Source organism: Apodemus sylvaticus, chromosome 7 (genome assembly GCF_947179515.1).
Source record: "Apodemus sylvaticus chromosome 7, mApoSyl1.1, whole genome shotgun sequence".
NCBI classification, from domain to species: domain Eukaryota; kingdom Metazoa; phylum Chordata; class Mammalia; order Rodentia; family Muridae; genus Apodemus; species Apodemus sylvaticus.
Window position 1 is genome coordinate 25,075,879 of NC_067478.1, and position 17,602 is coordinate 25,093,480.

Consider the following 17,602-nt stretch of genomic DNA (forward strand, 5'->3'; position numbering starts at 1 on the left):
AGGATCCATAGGATGTCAGTAGCAGCTAGATCCAGTGGCAAACACTTCTCGGGTATAGCCACCCTCCAGTTTGGTAGAGACAGGATAGCAGCAGGTGGCAGGACCTAGCAGGAACATCCAGGCAGAAGGGACTTTGACAAGTAGTGATATCTGGACTTGTGCCTCTCATGAAAGAGCAAGGATCGGGGAAAGAAGAGAGACCAACCAGTGTTTTGCTATGCAAGCAAGCCCAGCTCAGCCCCTTTGCCTGTCTGCCCAGTCCGTTTTCTACTTCCTTCAGACATCAGGTTCCTCCACAGGTGTTGCCTTAAGCCCAAGTCCTGCCTTGCCCCAGCCCCTGTGTCTGTCTCAGCTGACATCACTCTGCCAATCAGCCTGAGTCTGTGAAAGTGGCAAGAAACTGCAGCACTCCACCACAAGTGTTTTGGTGTTTTTCTCTCTAATATGTCCAAACTGAATGAGCTCAAGTATGTAATGTAAGGCAGACACATCCATGGTGGTAGTTAGCGAAGAATCCTTCATCATGTGTCCTTCCACCTGTTGTTTTTAGCAGAACCTTCTTTCTCCTCTGCTTCAGAGAAAAGTTCCTTCACCAGTCTGCCTCAGGAAGCCCTATGCAACAAAACTGACATTCTAAAGTACCCTTTTGTCTCTTTTGTTCTCTTTAGGTTCTTTATATAGATATTTAAATCAACATTGAATTAGTTTATGCAGGGCCTTGGTTTTATGCAACTAAATCTGTAGTCCAGCCTGGCTTTGACTTCGGAGATCCACCTGACTCTGCTTCCCCCGTGATGAGACTGAAGATGTGGGCACCACTGCCAGCCCCAACCCATTCTTTGATCCCATGTACCATGTCTGCTTCAGCATCAGCTCCAGACCTTGGTGCTTCTGTGTTATTTTTAAAGATAAAAGTTTTCAGAACACACAATTATTGTTTAGTCTTAAACTTTACTAATAAAATTTTATTTCCTTACAAGAAAGGCATCCTCTATAGTGATTGAAATTATCATACAAGTTTGGATTTTTTTTTTCCAGGAGAAATTTTTCTTCTGCCTCTGTTTTTTTTTTTTTTTTTTTTTTTTTTTGGTTTTTCAGGACAGGGTTTTAGTTTGTTTATTTTTATTCTTATTTTCGAGACTATAGCCCAATTGCAGTTTCCCTTTTCTCCCCACACCACAGTTCCTCTCCCCAACCTCCCCTTTCTCTCGCCCCCCTCCTCCACCTCCCTACAGAAAAGAGCAAGTCTCTCAGGGACATCACCCAAATATTTCGTGAGAAGGTATACATGCGCGCACACACACACACACTCACACACACTCATACACACACACACACACATACACACACATACATACCAGGCACAAGTCCTCACATCAAGGCAAACCCTTGATTTTATAGAATCAAGAAGAAGAAAAGGGTCCCATAGTAGGCAAAAAGAGTCAAGACACAGTTCCCATTCTTACCTTTAGGATTCCCACAAGGACTCTAAGCTACTCAACTATATCATATGAGAACTTAGGTCACACCCCTATAGTCTCCCTGATCTCTTCAAGTTCCTACGAGCCTCAGTCAGTTGATTCTGTGGGCCATATCTCATGGTGCCTCCTGTCCCCATGATTCCTCTGATCTTTCCTTCCTCTCTAATTTATATTTTTAATACGATCCATTTACTAAAACATTTGACACAGAAAACTGATACTAACAGTAGTAATTAAATTAGCATATTTTTGTCTCCAAATCATTGCTTTATATTCCCTTAAAGTCTTTCCCAATCGTAAACTAGGAATTGTGTACATTTATTGGTACAGTGTGGTGCTTGGGTAGATATAGACAATATGAAATGATTAAATCAAGCTTATTGGCCCACTTACCACCTCCCATTGGGACAACATTTAAAATATCCCTTCATTCCAGTTGTGGTGGGTGGAGCACACCGTTAAACTCAGTGCTTGGGGTGCAGAAGCAGGAGGAGCTTGGTGAACTCGAGGCCAGGCTGGTCTACACATAGAGACCCTATCTCAACAGAACATAATGGAACACAATGCTCAAAGAAACAATGTCCTTTAGTAAATTTGAAGTATTCACTGCATAATTATTAATGTGTAGCCATTTCTTGCAGATTAACACATTCCCCCAAGGCATGGAGGAGACTGAGAAGGCTGAAGAGATGTGGAAGAGTCACCAGTGCTCTTACAAGGCTACTCCCAGACAGGTGCCTGGACAGGAGATGCTAGTGTCACTGCTGAAAGGCCGATGCAGGAGACTGGTACAGTTGCCTGAGTCAGCCATGTTTTTCCAAGTGACTCCAGTCTACTCATGGGTTCCCCCAGCTGGACTCTGATGGAATCAGTTCTTTGATCCATCACTTTCCTCCTAACCCACTATGTACTGCCTTATGGGTATTTGTTTGTTTGTTTGTTTGTTTGTTTGTTTTTTGAGACAGGGTTTCTCTGTGTAGCCCTGGCTGTCCTGGAACTCACTCTGTAGACCAGGCTGGCCCCGAACTCAGAAATCTGCCTGCCTCTGCCTCCCAGAGTGCTGGGATTAAAGGCGTGTGCCACCCCCCACCCCCCACCTTGTTTGTTTGTTTTTGAGATTATATTCATTTTACTATTACATGTATGATTGCCTGAACTTATGTTTATAAACCACCTGTGTGCAGTGCCTAGGAAGGCCATAAGAGGGTCTCAGATTCCCCAGATTTACAACTAGTTGTGAGCCACCATATGGGTGCTAGAATTTGACCTAGGGTTCTTTGAAAGAGGAGTCAATGCTCTTAGCCCTTGATCCATCTCTCCAGCCCTGAGAAACTAGTTTCCTAGTGGATTCTTGCTCCTGTGTAATTATCTTCTTTTTCTGCAAGTTTTATTTTCTCTTGTTTTTTTTTTTTTCTAATTGAGATCAAATGTACTTTCTCTGTGCATACTTATTTTCCCTTAGCATTTGGTGTGATGTTGGTTTACAATACTGTTGGCCTAAACGTGTGCCCATTTATCCTTTCCAACGCTGTGTTTCCTCATTTAGGGCAGTCAAAGCTGAGCATTGGATATGCGATCTCTGTGCAGCACTGAGGGTTGTTTACTTACCTCTGTCTTCTGAAGGGTCCTAAGCATGACTAATCTCATCATCCCTTTATCCTTGTTTCCTGTAGGAATCTGACCACTCTTCTTTTCCTAGATTAAAAACTTCGACTTTGTATAAATGTGCCCCCCCATCAGTCCCCTCTCCATCTCTGATACTTTCATTTGGCATCTTGGAGTCTTAGCCAGAGAGCCCACGCACCTTCAACTCTTGCACCTTTATCTTTCCCTATTCTTGAAGCTGCTTCCTCTGAGTCCTTCTCTTTCCCTTCAGGTGTTCACACTGGGGCTTGTGCTGTCTTTCAGGCCCTGTTACTTTTAGGTGTTCTTTCCTGGTGCAACCTCTGCCCTCTTTTCAGGACCCCGCCCCCTCCCCACAGTCAGTTCCTTGATTATTTATAGCTTTTGTTCTTCTAAATAGCCATCATTACAGATGATTTCAAAATATGATAATTCTTCTAAAAATAGATATTTATATCCATTTTGTACCAATTCCTTTCAACCCAAATCTCAATTTTGTTGATCACATTTTGGTCAATACTCATAGTTGGGTATGGAATAGGCACCTCAAGTTACATGTTCCCAATTGATCTCATTAATTTTTTTTTAAATAAAAAAAAACTCGTTCCAATCTATGCAATCTAATGTAACAATTCTATCATTTTGTGTGGACACTCTGCTCCCAAACCTTAAAGCTTAGCTTCTGTGTCATTATGGGCTCCTTGTCATCTTTAACACCAAGAAAAACTGTTTCCCCAGCTTCAAAATATATCTAGGAAAATGTGATCTCACACTGCTCCACTTCCAATGCTTCCTCCTGCGTCACCTCTCAGAAGAGCTGTTGTCATCCGTAAGCACAGTGATTTTTAACTTATCTGTTCTTGACTGAATGCCAGAGTTTGGAAGTGTGTATACATGGAGCTTAATAAATATGGGTCACTGATTAAGTTTATTATTGTCTGTGTCTGTGTCTGTGTGTGTGTGTGTGTGTTCATCTCTGTGTGTGAGAGAGACAGAGAGAAAAAGAGAAGAGAGAGAAGAGAGAGAGAGACAGAGAGAGAGAGAGGGAGGGAGAGAGAGAGACAGAGAGAGAGAGAGAGGGAGGGAGAGAGAGAGACAGAGAGAGAGAGAGAGGGAGAGAGGGAGAGAGAGAGACAGGGGGGGGGGTCTCACATATCCTAGACTGGTCTTGATCTCAATTTGTATCAGAGGATGCCGTTGAGCTTCTGAGTCTCCTTTCCCAAGTGCTGGGATTATAGGCATGAAGCACTCTGTGTGGTTTCTCTTGGACTGGTGATTGGATCCAGGGCTTGGTGTGTGCCAGAGGGGCGCTCTAGCCACCCGGCTGCCTCTTCAGTCTCTGTGGTATACTTTTTATCATCCCATCTGGGAACTGCCCTTCCTTCTCTCTGTGAGAATGCTTCCCTCACTGCCCAGAAGCATCTGCTAGAGCAGCTGCTGCTCTCCGTTGGCTCTAGCTCAAGTTCATCGTTCCGACTCAGCTCATAGGTTGTAGGTCTATGAGTATTTCCCCAGGTCTGTAGTATTTTCATTTTTAACTTTCCCCTAATTTATTATTAAATATCTTCAATACTGTTGTATTCTAGTGTTTATGCATTAAATGTTTAGAAGCTTCATAGAGGTTTGGTATTTCCACGGTTTATCTTTTTTCTTTTACGGTCTCTGCATCACATCTATTGCCGCCGATGTATGTAACGGATGCTTTCTCAACCACCTGAAGGACTGCTTCTCTTCACTCCTAGTTTTCTCTTCTAGTGCTTTCTTATGTGGTCTCTGAGTTTTGATTAAGAGCATAAAGCCTATGTACTGTTGTCCCCAGCAAGAAAGTTAGTCCTGGGTATAGTGTATTCCCCCGAGAGAAGACTACTTTGCCTATAGCTAGACCCCCCATGAACCCAGAGTATGTTAACCCGCCTTCCCAAAACTTTTCATGCAACCACAACATGATATGCCAGGGTTCATCTTATTTTGTTATTCATTTTAACAGAGTGTAGGTTAGCTATTCTGTGACAATTTCACACATATAACCAATGTATCTTGTCCACATTATCCCCAGCACCTCTAACGTGTCCCCTTTCCTACTTCATGCCTTCTCATCCTCCCCTTCCTTCTATAACCCACCGAGTTCATTTGATGCTGCCTGTTGTAATGGAGACCCGATCTCATTGGCTTGATCTTGTGCATGTCTTGTGCAGGTAGCAATAGCTACGATGAGTTCATGAGTGAAGTCGCCACATCAGGTCTATTAACTCAGCATTTTATAACACTCCTCCTACAGTTTTTACTTCCCACCATCTCTTCTGTGATGTTCTCCAGGCTTTTATCACAGTGTATATTGGGGGAGCAGCTGATACAGATGTGCCATTAGGGCTGAACACTGGGTTGCCACTTATTCTGAGCACTTTTAACAGTAGTGGGCTTTTGTATCAACTGCTAACTATAGCAAAGACAAGCTTCCCTGGCCCCTGCTGAAGGCAGCACTAGTCTATATGTTTAAATACACATGTATAAATACACATGTATGAATACACATGACAACATGCCCATTTACCAATACAGCAGGATTAGGTTCTACTATAGGACCTATGACTTCCAAGCCATTGATTTTGAACAAATTTATGTGTACTCAATGCATGAATTCCCTTCTGTGGAAAAAGTCTCAAAGGCAATATGAAATCAGCTGTTTACCCCCATAGTCTTCTAAGCAGGATTGCACCAGTGGGCATATCTTGTCTGGCAGGTTGGTACTATAGCATGTAAAGTTCCCAAGTGGCTAAGAGCATGGTTAGCTTTTATTCCCAACATCTACCCCAGTTAGGGGCCAGAAAGGGAGAGTAAATCCAGTTGTTGGTTAACTGGCTGACATTTTAAGGTATTTGCTGTACTGAGATTAAACCAACTGTTAAACTGTGAATGAGCAACTGTGGACCTGCTTCAGTGTTAGCTCTGTATTCTTCTTGAGAGAAAATCTGCAAACCTTCGAAAGGGAGAGTTGTGTATATGTGCCAGGGAGTTGTATATGTGCAAGTGTAAGAATTACAAATGCAGGAAGAAAAAGATGAATTCCTATTCATGCAGTGTCCACCGAATCAAACCAAACCAAACCAAACCAAACCAAAAAAAACAAAACCCAAACCAAACCAAACCTAACCAAACCAAATCAAATAAAAACAACCCCCAAACAAAACCCCTAAAACAAAACAAACCCCAAACCAAATGAAACCAAAGAAACAAAAAACCCCAAACAAAACACAATCAACTCCCCCAAAACAAATATCCCCCCAAACCAAAAAACCAACCAAACCAGACAAAAATACCCCAAACAAAACACAAACAAAAATCCCTCTAAGCAACGAGGTGAGGTACTCCAACACAATGAAGAATAAATACATTTATGATTATTATTATTGTTATTGATTTTTTGAGACAGGGTTTCTCTGTGTAGTCCTGGCTGTCCTGGAACTCATTCTGTAGACCAGGCTGGCCTCAAACTCAGAAATCCACCTACCTCTGCCTTCCAAGTGCTGGGATTAAAGGCATGTGCCACCACTGCCTAGCATAAATGCATGTATAAAATGGTAAGATGTATTAAATTAACACCCACAATCAAGCCCAAGCCTGTGACTTTAACGGAAAGTACATTTGTTTTGTTTTGATTTTTTTTTTTTTTTCAAGACAGGATTTCAGCCGGGTGGTGGTGGCGCATACCTGTAATCCCAGCACTCTGGGAGGCAAAGGCAGGCGGATTTCTGAGTTGGAGGCGGCCTGGTCTACAGAGTGAGCTCCAGGACAGCTAGGGCTACACAGAGAAACCCTGTCTCGAACCCCCCCCCCCTCAAATAAAAAGGACAGGATTTCTCCATGTAGCCCTGGCTGGGCTGGAATTCAGTCTGTAGACCAGGCTGGCTGGCCTCGAACTCAGAAATCCACCTGCCTCTGCCTCCTCTGAGTGCTGGGATGGACAGCATGGACCACCATCACCTGGCTAAGGGAGTTTTAAAATAAAGAAGCAGCTGGGAGGTGGTGGTGCACGCCTTTAATCCCACCACTTGGGAGGCAGAGGCAGGCGGATTTCTGAGTTGAGGCTAGCCTGGTCTACAGAGTGAGTTCCAGGACAGCCAGGGCTACACAGCAAAACCCTGTCTGGGGGGGGGGGGGAGGGGAGATAAAATAAAATAAGGAAGCAAACATCCTAGAAAATGAAGACAATCTCGAAATGAGAATTTTTCTCACAGAAACATTATTAATAGAACTCTGGAAGGAGCTGATTATGTCACAGCTATATCTTACAGTGCTAAGATGTTATGAGCACGGTAACTTGGATGAGAGATGTACCCTTACAGGTTCATGCATTTGCACATTTGGTTCCCAGTGGGTGGTACTATTTGAGGTGGTTCTGGAACCTTTAGGAAGTGGAATCTCGGTGGAGGGAAGTCACCGGGGGTGGCTTTGAGGATTGCTATAGCCTCTCTCTGCTTCCTGGTTGTGGATGTTAAAGTTAAGTTAAAATAGATTCTTTCTCCCTTAGGTTGCTCTGGGTCATGGTGCTTCATCACAATAATGGAAAGGTAACTGATACAATGAGGTAAACTGAGCACTGCGGTCATGTGTTTGGCTGGATTTTCAACATGAGAATGGATGAGACACTCGGAGACTGAGTCTTTTTTTTTTTTTTTTTTGGTAGGATTTCAGGTAAGAGAGAATTTTCAATAAACACGGTCAACTACATTCAGCCAAGCCAAACAGAAATAATATCCTCCTAGACACATTACAATAAAACTATGTGATACAAAAACCCAACAGATATTTGAAGTAAAATGAAGCCAGATGTGACTTTTACAGATTTTACACACCTGTAATCCTGGGACTTGGGAGGCTGGAGCAGGAGGATGTCTTTGGGACCAACCAGGGCTACACAGAACCAGCAACAAACAAAAACAGGCCAAGAATAAAATACTTCAAAACCTCAAAACTAAGTTGTGCAACAGCCCTACACATATAAAATAGTGATATTTTGATTGCTTAGATAACCATTTACACACACACACACACACACAAACCAGTGAAACACTGGATTAACACATTTCAAGTAGTCAAATATTATGTTAGAGCTAGGGATGTACTTGTATTTGAGGGCTTACCCAGTGTGTATGAGACCCTAGGTTAAATCTGCATTAATGCAAAAAGAAATTAAAAGCAGGTAAGTAACCTCTAGCAAGATAAAAAGTGAGGTCAGCCCGAGAACAAAGGGGGAATTTCGTAAAGTAGGTTGGTAAATGTGAACAGCTAAAATCTGAACAGCTACTATGACTTTTGACTCACCTTTACCAGCGACATTTTATTTTATTTGTAAAACAAGATAAATATGGCAATGTCATACAAACCATTACAAATTAGGTTGATAGAAAAAAATTGGCTCAGAATTTAAAACAAACAAATAATGTGGAATAATAGTAATGTAAACATTTTCCACCAGTTTAGGTGAAATATTGATGCAAACATACTATAAGAAACCCAAGCCTGGCAGAGGGGCACAAGCCTTTTATTCCAGCACTTGGAAGGCAGAGGCAGGCAGGTCTCTGTGAGTTCAAGTCCAGCCTCTACTGTATAGTTAGTTCTAAGAAAGCCATAGATTTATAATGAGATCCTGACTAAAAACAAAGAAAACAAAGATAAAAAAACAAAGAAAACAAAATAAATGCATAGTGCAGCGCATGCTGAAAACAGCTGGTAAAACTCACCATAAATCTCATGTATAATGAAGGAACTGAAATGGAAAACTATTCCAGTCGCTTTGGAGCTGGCTTTGAACCCCATACACTCAAGCGAAGTAAGCGTTAAACTTCATCAATGGTATTGGGTAGTTTTCCAGGAGAGCAGCCCAAAAGGACAAAGAGGTAGATAAGTCGTGTCCAAATCCTCAAAAATTCTTGGGAAAACACTAAAGGACACCAAGAGCTTAAAACACCTAGTAAACAGAGGGTGTTGGGGATTTGCCACTTGGATTTCTGGGAATCTTTTGGGCCCCGGGGAAGAGTTCTTTGGGTAAGATTTTTATTCTGACAACAGGCAACTAAGTGCCTCCTTGCATCTAGGCGTAGAGAAGCCTCTCAGGATCTGTGCAGAGCAGTTCATTCATAGAGCAGTCGCTTCCGGGCCTTGCAAGGGGCAGGGGGAGAGCATGGAGGGCGTGGCAGGAGCTGCTCTGGGCTCCTCTGGGGAGGAGATGGTGGTAGAGGCTGCAATGGTGAGCTAGGGAAGGATCCCACCAGGTAGCTGTCCAGTTCCCAGATGAAGCTCGGAGAATATCGCTCTGCTCCAGTGGAGGACTCTGGGACGTGGTCCTGAGACCAAGGACTGGGCACCCCTGTGATGGAGGAAAGGTTCCCAGTGGCCTGACCATCTGGTGGTCTAACCCAGGACGTCAGGAAGTCGAAGTCGGCTTCCTCATCACAGTCATCCTCTTGGTAGAAGTACTCACAGGTTTCCTGCTGCTGGCTAACAAGGTGGTCCTGGGGCATGTCCTGGAGAATGGCTCCCTGTGGGCTGGAGGCCGAGAACCTAGGTTGTCCAAAATGGGCGGAGTCTTGGAGTCCCTCGGGGACCAGAAGGATGGTGTGTCCTTGGAACGACACTTGCAGGACCGAGGTGGGCTCTGGCTCCAGCAACAGGTCGACACCGTCCAGGGGCAGCTGCAGGGCGCAGCCGGCGGCCAGGATCACCACGGAGGTGAGCTCGCTGCTGTCTGGCTCGGCGGGCGCTTCCAGCTCCGACTGAGCCATGGGCTCTGGGCGCGCGGGTTCCTGGTGCAGGCGGCGGCGCTTGGCAGGGCTGGATGCTGGTGGCTGCGGTGACCAGCAGGGCGCGGGGTTGGCGTTGGGGGTGCGGGGTCTCGGGCTTAGCATGTGGACGGCGCTGTGGAGCTGCAGAGGCGTGGGTGCAGGGTGCAGCGGCGGCAGGTGCGACGGCGCGGGCGGAGAGTCTGCAATCTCGTGCTCTGCAGCCCTGCGCTTGGCTTAGAGGATATTGCGCACGCAAAGTGGGTTACTTACTAGATGCCAATCAGTTTTCAAAAGATGAACCGGAACCCAAGTTCAGACGGAAAAGGTCAGGTTAGGCTGCACCTTTGGAAGCCTAAGTCCTGGAGGCTCCGCCCAGGACTGTCGGACTGGCCAATAGACTTGGCTGTAGTTGGGAAATACATTTTTTGACCTATAGGAGGCAGAACTGGTTGCGCCGTTTGTCTCACCCGGAATAGAGTTTCAAGAGGGCTCAAGATTAGAACTTCTATGGTTTCGGGCATTCTAAGAACCACTGAGAAACTTGCTCCCATCCTACCAAACCACACTTAGTTAAATGCCAGGTGAAATTGCGTTTGCGCCGTTTAGAGAATGGGTCACTAGGTAGACAGGACTGATGTGAGTGTGAAGTATACCTGAATTCATCTTTGTCCCGCCCATAAAACCCTGGGTTTGGAGGCCAAGGTAAAGGAAATGTGTGTTTGAGGCAAAGATGAGCTGCAGAGTGACACGCGGGCTTAAAAACAAAACAAATCTGGTCCAGAGAGGGCTCAACAGACCTCTCATTGCATAGCCTGATGGACTGAGTTTGATCTCAGTCTTATGTGGTGACACTCTGTGACCATTAATTACTATGTGGTGACACATCCACATAGTAAATAAATGTAATAAAAAATTAAAAAGAAAAATCAACACTAAAAATGCCCCTTTTGGAGCGTGGGGTGGAAGAAAGGGCGTTTTGTACACTATGCATCCTGGACTTCTTATCTAGAAGCCTGTGACTTTGAACTTTTAGCCTTCTGCCTCGGACTCCCAAGTACCGAGATGATAGCCGTGCACCATAAATGGGTTTATGCCATGCTTGGAGTTGAATGAAGTCAGGGATGTACCCCTTGCATGCTGTGCTCGTGGAGGCCAGAGAGGGCACTATCTGCCCTGCAGCTGGAGCTACAGATAGTTGTGAACCAAGTGGGGGTGTTGGGAATCAAACCCGAGTCTGCTGGAATATCACAAGCACTCTCCAGCCCCTCTCCCCCTTTAAAAAAACTGTATTTGTGTGTGTGTGTGTGTGTGTGTGTGAATTCATATGTGAGTGCTTTTTTTTTGCATCATTTCGACCCTCCCTTTTCTCCCTAGTGTTTCTCAAAGTTATGTCCTCTTTAATTTTTCTTTGTTACTTATGTATCTATATATGTATAAATAAATGCAGTCTGCTGATTCTATTTAGTGGTGCTTCTATGCTTATCTGTTTAGGGCTGATCCCTTGGGTTTAGATAAATTACCTATGGGGCTCATACCTGAAGACTGATTCTCCCTCAGCAGCTAGTTACTGCCTACCTTTCTTCATCCCTTTAATCCCTCATCCACGTTGGCATGGCAACTGGTGTTTTCACTGTGCAGGCTGTGTTTAGGTGACCATATATTTGAGATTTCATGGGTGTAGCGCTCTTGTCATATATAGAAGGCACCATCTTGTAGCAAATGACTTGGTTCTCTGGCTAGCCATCCATCCATCCATCCATCCATCCATCCATCCATCCATGGCTAGGCAGTGTTTCACCATGTATCACTGGCCTGGCCTGGAACTTATTATATAAATCATTCTGTCTGGCTGCAGCATCCACAGAGCCACTGCAGTCACGGAGATCTGTCTACCTCTGAATCCTGAGTGGCTGGGTTTAAAGGTATGTACCACCAAACCCACCTGACTCTTAGAATCTTTCTGTCCCCTCTTCCTTGGTGATCCCTGAGCTTTTGCTGTAGGAGTTGGACTGTGTATCTCGGCAGCAAAATGCTTCTTTGATAAAGGGGGTAAGAGCTATATGTATCTGTGGATAAAGGGCGCATATTTAGAATGCAGCCAGAAGTTATACTGCCGGAGGAAGGTGGCTGTCCTCTAGGTTCTCTTCTGGGGTCCATCAGCCATGGTTAGTTGGCAAGGTTTACAATACTGGGCATGAATTTCCTCACATTGTGCAGGTTTTAAGTGCAATTAGACAGCTGTTGATTGCTCCCAAGATACAAATGCCGTTATTCCACCCACTGGGGCTACCTTGCCATGTTGGGCTCTGTGAGGGCTCCCAGGCTCCACAGATGGTTAGAACCACTGACTGCCTTCCTTAGCTGGCTTTCATAGCACTTCTGGATGCTATGAAAGCTGGTTCTTAAGGAGGAGGCTTCTAGGCTACTTAAAGCTCGATTCCTGTGTCTAACGAGTATGGACATTGCTTAGCAATCGAGTCTCACCTTCACGTTATGGGGGGTAACTCAGGGTGGTAGCAATAGCCTATGTTAGTTTGAGGGTTTCCTCCATTTCCTTCATCAACAATGTGAAGGGGGGGTTTCCCATGCTTGGTACTGGGGCTGGGCTATGGCTATCTGTATGTACTCTCTACGCTGACTCAATCAACTTCTGCTATTCAGGTTTTAGGACACCCTGACCAATACGTTCAGGAGACTGATCAGTCGTACCCAAAGAACTGTAAATTTTTAGTCAACTAAGGTAGCTTACACCTATAATTCCAACAGGTAGAAGGCCGGTGGCCAAAGATTTATTAGACCATTATTAGGCTGTCAACTTTAAGGCCAGTGTAAGCTAAGAAAAGTTTATGAATATTGTTTGGTCTTGTTAGAGGAAAATTAGTTTTTAATATAGTTCAGGTCATAAGTTTAAATAAATGGGGTCTATACATCTTTAGAGACAATTGCATGGTAGTTAGATCCCTGGAAGAACTGTTGGGGAAAGGCAGGACAAAGAGAACTGAACGGAGGAGTGATGGGGGGCTGGACTGAGGTCATGGCTCTTAGAGAACCAATTGCCTCCACTGCACTAAACCAGTGCAATTCCTAACTGCATTCTAAATATTTACCCTTAAACTCACAGATATGTGCAGCCACTCAGCAAAGAAACTCCTCTTGGCAACCGATGGAGATTGTTACAGAAAAACAACATCACACAAAAAGCAGAGAAGGATCAGGTGATCCTGAGGTGCTCACACAACTGATACATCTACCACCCCACCAAGCTCCTGAGCCTACAGCTGGGGAAGCCAGCAGGAGGTGGAAAGATTGTAACAATCAGAGGACCAGGAAACCTGCTGTGAGAACAAGTCTCTGAGCAATCTCAGGGAAGCCGCAGCTGTGACAACGCCACAACACGGCTGCCTAAGCACGAATGGTAGAAGCTCGCTGCCAACCGGAAGAAGCTCACTGCCAACCGGAAGAAGCTCGCTGCCAACCGGAAGAAGCTCACTGCCAACCGGAAGAAGCTCGCGCCAACCGGTATAGTAACATGGAATGGGGGAATGCCCTGAGCGCTCCCATCCTTAGGCAAAAGTTCTAGCAGCTAAAGAATGCTGGGAGTGGGAGAAAGTCTTCTCTGTGGATGAGCCCCTAACTATAGTTATCTAAAACCACCAAGTGAAGTCATACACATACAAGTTACACTATAAAAAAAAAAAAAAAAAAGACTGGCCACATTGAGTTTATATATTTAGTCGCATAAATATGGAGCTTGTGGAGGGGAAAGGATATGATCAAAATGTATTGTATGAAAAAAGTATAAAAAATAAATTGACATGTACTTGAATAATTGGAACAGAGAAACCATAGAACCCTGAGAACAGTTCCTGGAGAGCAGCTAAGATGGTTCAGTTGTTAATTCTCCATCCATCAACGTGGACGGGAATATGGACACTGCATCCCAGCATCCCTGTGGTATCAGTCCTAGAACTGGACCACCTGTGAAGTTTGAATACTAGAAGTATGTCCTGAGTGTCAAGACAGTATGCATTACCTCAGTTTGGCTTTTATTTAGGAAACCAGGAAGAGGTAAATGTAAAATTCACATATGGAGCAGAAAGCTAATCTCTCTTTAAGCCCATTTTTTTTTTCCAGAAAGAAACCAGTAGACACAAAGAAAGCACTGATGACATAGGCTCTTCATTTTCCGGTGAGGTGTTAACAGAGACTGAGGAGGAATTTAAAGATTCAAGAGGAAATGACTCTTTCTTTAAATGATATTTTCTGTGGACTGAGTCAACCTTATACATGCTAGGAGAACACTTTTTACTACAACTATATACCAAGCCCAATGACTCATTTTTAAAACTGAAACTTTGAGAAAATATTATATTAACTTAATTAATTATACCTTAATTCAGTGGGATGTAACAGATACATTTCCTATGATTAAACATACCAACTGGAAGGTATAGATTGTCAAAGGCAATAAAAATACCAAAATGAGCAAGCTCGTTCACTACAAATAAATGACTGTTCATCCTAGGAGCAGGTTTCTCATGTACAACAATGAACTGTATGGAAAATAACACTTGGAATGGAGTTGGGGGGGGGGGCAGAGGTTATTTCACAATGGTAATCCCAGCTAAAGCTGCACACAGGTGTAGATGTTAACTGAGACATTTCCAGACATAAACTTAAGACTGATCACGTCACAGAGGTCACAGAGGAAAGAATCCTTAAAAAGTACTGTGGGCTCCAGGTGATGGGTAATGCCTGGTTATAATAGAAATACTTGTGAAGCTAATGCAGGAGGATTGTAAGTTTAAAGCATGCCTAGGATAGGGAAACCCTGCCCCCCCAAAAAAAAAATAGAAAAGAAAAAGAAAATTGTACTATAGCAAGAAGCCACAGAGGACGGACAGCATGGTAGAATGGAGAGCAAGGATGAAAACCAGGACAGAAACTGGCAAAGCGTGTCCAGATTGAAGCAATAAATATTAATGTTTAACAAGAAAAAAAGAGGCTAGTATCTTGTTGATTTTTAGCTTTAGCAGTAACAATTTATTTCATTATAAAAACATAGGCAATCCTTATAAAAACAGACATTAAAACATTAGGAGTACTGTACATAAAATCCAAACAGCAAACAAATAAAGAAAAACCAACCCCAAACAATACATGGCCCCTCCCTACAAAAACTACAGGGCAGAACAGCCTTTTATGGAGTTACCAAAAAAAAAAAAAAAAAAAAAAAAAATTCCTTTGGAATAGCAGGAATGTAAAGAACCTTAGTCCTGCCACTGAAAGTCACTACAGGAAAAAAGACAACACAGGTTCTGGAGAGATGACTCAGCAGTTAAAGAGTGATTGCTGTTTTTACAGAGGACCTCTGTTCAGTTTCGACCACAGACCTGGTAGCTTCCAACTGTCTGTAGTTTTTAGGGGATCCGTTACTGTTTTCTGGCCTCCACAGACACTGCACACACGTGATGTATAAACATGCTTCAGGCAAACACTCACACACATAAAATAAAAACAAAACCTAGGGCTGAACAGATGCCTCAAAGGTTAAGAGCATTGGCTGCTCTTCCAGAGGTCCTGAGTTCAATTCCCAGCACCCACATGGTGGCTCACAACCATGTGTAATGAGATCCGATGCCCTCTTCTGGTATGTCTGAAGACAGCTACAGTGTACTCAAATATATAAAATAAATAAATCTTTAAAAAAAAAATCTAAAACAAAACAAAAAACCCAGAACAAAGGACATCACAGAAAGCCATGCACATAGCAAATGTGTGTAAAATTTAACATTTAAAGCTTCAAACTGCCTCTTCATTCATTTTCTTCCCCCATCCATCTGCTTCCTACTTTACAGCCATGTAAAATTTACAAAGGCCTGAAGCCACAACCCTGTTCTCATTTGTTATATCTTCCTAGTTTTACAATAACCCCCATGGCTCAGAGTTCCACTTAGCTCTCATGTGAAGACATCTAAATAATTAAGTTTCAAATGTTAGTTCATTTACTAAGTCAAAAAAATTTTTTAAAAGATTTATTTATTTATTTTATGTATATGGGTGCTCTATCTGCACGTATGCCTGCGTTCCAGAAGAGGGTATCAGATCCCATTAGAGATGGTTGTGAGCCACCATGTGGTTGCTGGGAACTGAACTCAGGACCTCTGGAAGAGCAGCCAGTGTTCTTAACATCTGAGCCATCTCTGCATCCCAAGTGAAATAAATATTTTAATTAGTTTGGTGAAGTCTTTTTAGTTATGCAACCAAACCAACACAGAAACCCCCTTTTATGATAGGAAACATTAACAAGTAACTTCTTAAACAGGAAAAGGACTGCTGGCTAAGCATGGAAAAACAGATCTCTGAAGACAGGGGCTGTCCTACTCAAGCACGATGTTCTGCCTGGACATATCTAATGCAGATCATTATGGAAAAGAAGCTTCTCAGAATTGGTCTGTGCCAATTTCCTCATTAGAAGTATCATTGATTATGGAAGAACCCAGGCAGAGATTATTACAGAAATTAATATTTTGTTGGATGTCAGACAAAATATAAACTGTTTTATACATTAGTAACAATAAACAAAATAAATTCAAGATCTTGTAATTATTCCTATACAGATATAATCTTATAGTTACCATAGCCTGAGGAGTATAAAGTTCTTCAGAATATGATAAATTAAAAATATTCAAGAAGGCTAGAGAGTTGATGGCTGAGCCGTCAAAAGCGCTTACTGTTCTCCCGTGAAGTTTGGTTCCCAGCACTGACACAGAGGATCACAGATCTCTAAGTCTGCAGGTTCTAACATTCTTTTGCTTCCTCTGTAGGGCACCAGACACAGATGGAACAGCATATACACAAACAGGTAAAACTTGCACACCCGAAATAAAAATAAGCAGGACATTAAAAATATACTAAAAGAAATGAAATACTTAAACCAAGAAAATACTTAAGCTGGGCGTGGTGGTGCACACTTGTAATCCCAGCACTTGGGAGGCAGAGGCAGGTGAATTTCTGAGTTTGAGGCCAGCCTGGTTTACAGAGTGAGTTCCAGGACAGCCAGGACTATACAGAGAAACCCTGTTTCAAAAAAAAAATAAATAAAAAATAAAAAAAATAAAATACTTGGTTCTTCTGGAATACCCGTACCCCCCAACAAAACAAAACAAAACAAAACAAAACAAAACAAAACAAAACAAAACAAAACCAGCTAACCAACTTCGTTCACTACCATCAAAACCCAATTCCAAAACAAGCTCTTAAACCATAAGATGTTGAAAATATAAGTTATTTCCTCACTTAGCAGTTAATAGAAAAAGACATTTTTTAAAAAATAAAATAAAACAAACAAAAAACCCAAACCCAAACCAAACCCAAAATTCGTGTAGCAAAACTATCAACTAGAGTCAGCTCAAGTGAGTTAGAGCCTTGACAAGGAAAAGGTCCACAGGAAAAGGACAGGCACAAAGTAGGAGAGATTAGGGCCAAATGCTGCAAATGAATATAGCTAATTCATCTCAGAGGTAGGGTGGAGTTTTAAAGAAACTTCTTGGAGCTTAAATTTGAGGCACCATTTGGTATGTAAAATTATTTGAGAGTGACTTCTATATAGAAAAGACCATATGCAGTCAATTCAAAGACCAAAAGTAGGTGATTTTCAAACAGCATGCTTAGGTGGGTATGATTTTTCATTCAGACTTTCTTCTAGCCAACCAC

At 43.0% G+C, this 17,602-nt stretch overlaps 1 protein-coding gene across 1 annotated transcript; it reads right to left on the reverse strand.

The window, feature by feature from the left end:
* Positions 1–9,235: 9,235 nt before the first annotated feature.
* LOC127689911 (proline-rich protein 23A3-like) lies at positions 9,236–10,009 on the reverse strand. The gene has a single exon (XM_052189487.1). It carries the CDS (start codon positions 10,007–10,009, stop codon positions 9,236–9,238), a length of 774 nt encoding a protein of 257 aa, XP_052045447.1.
* Positions 10,010–17,602: the final 7,593 nt, after the last annotated feature.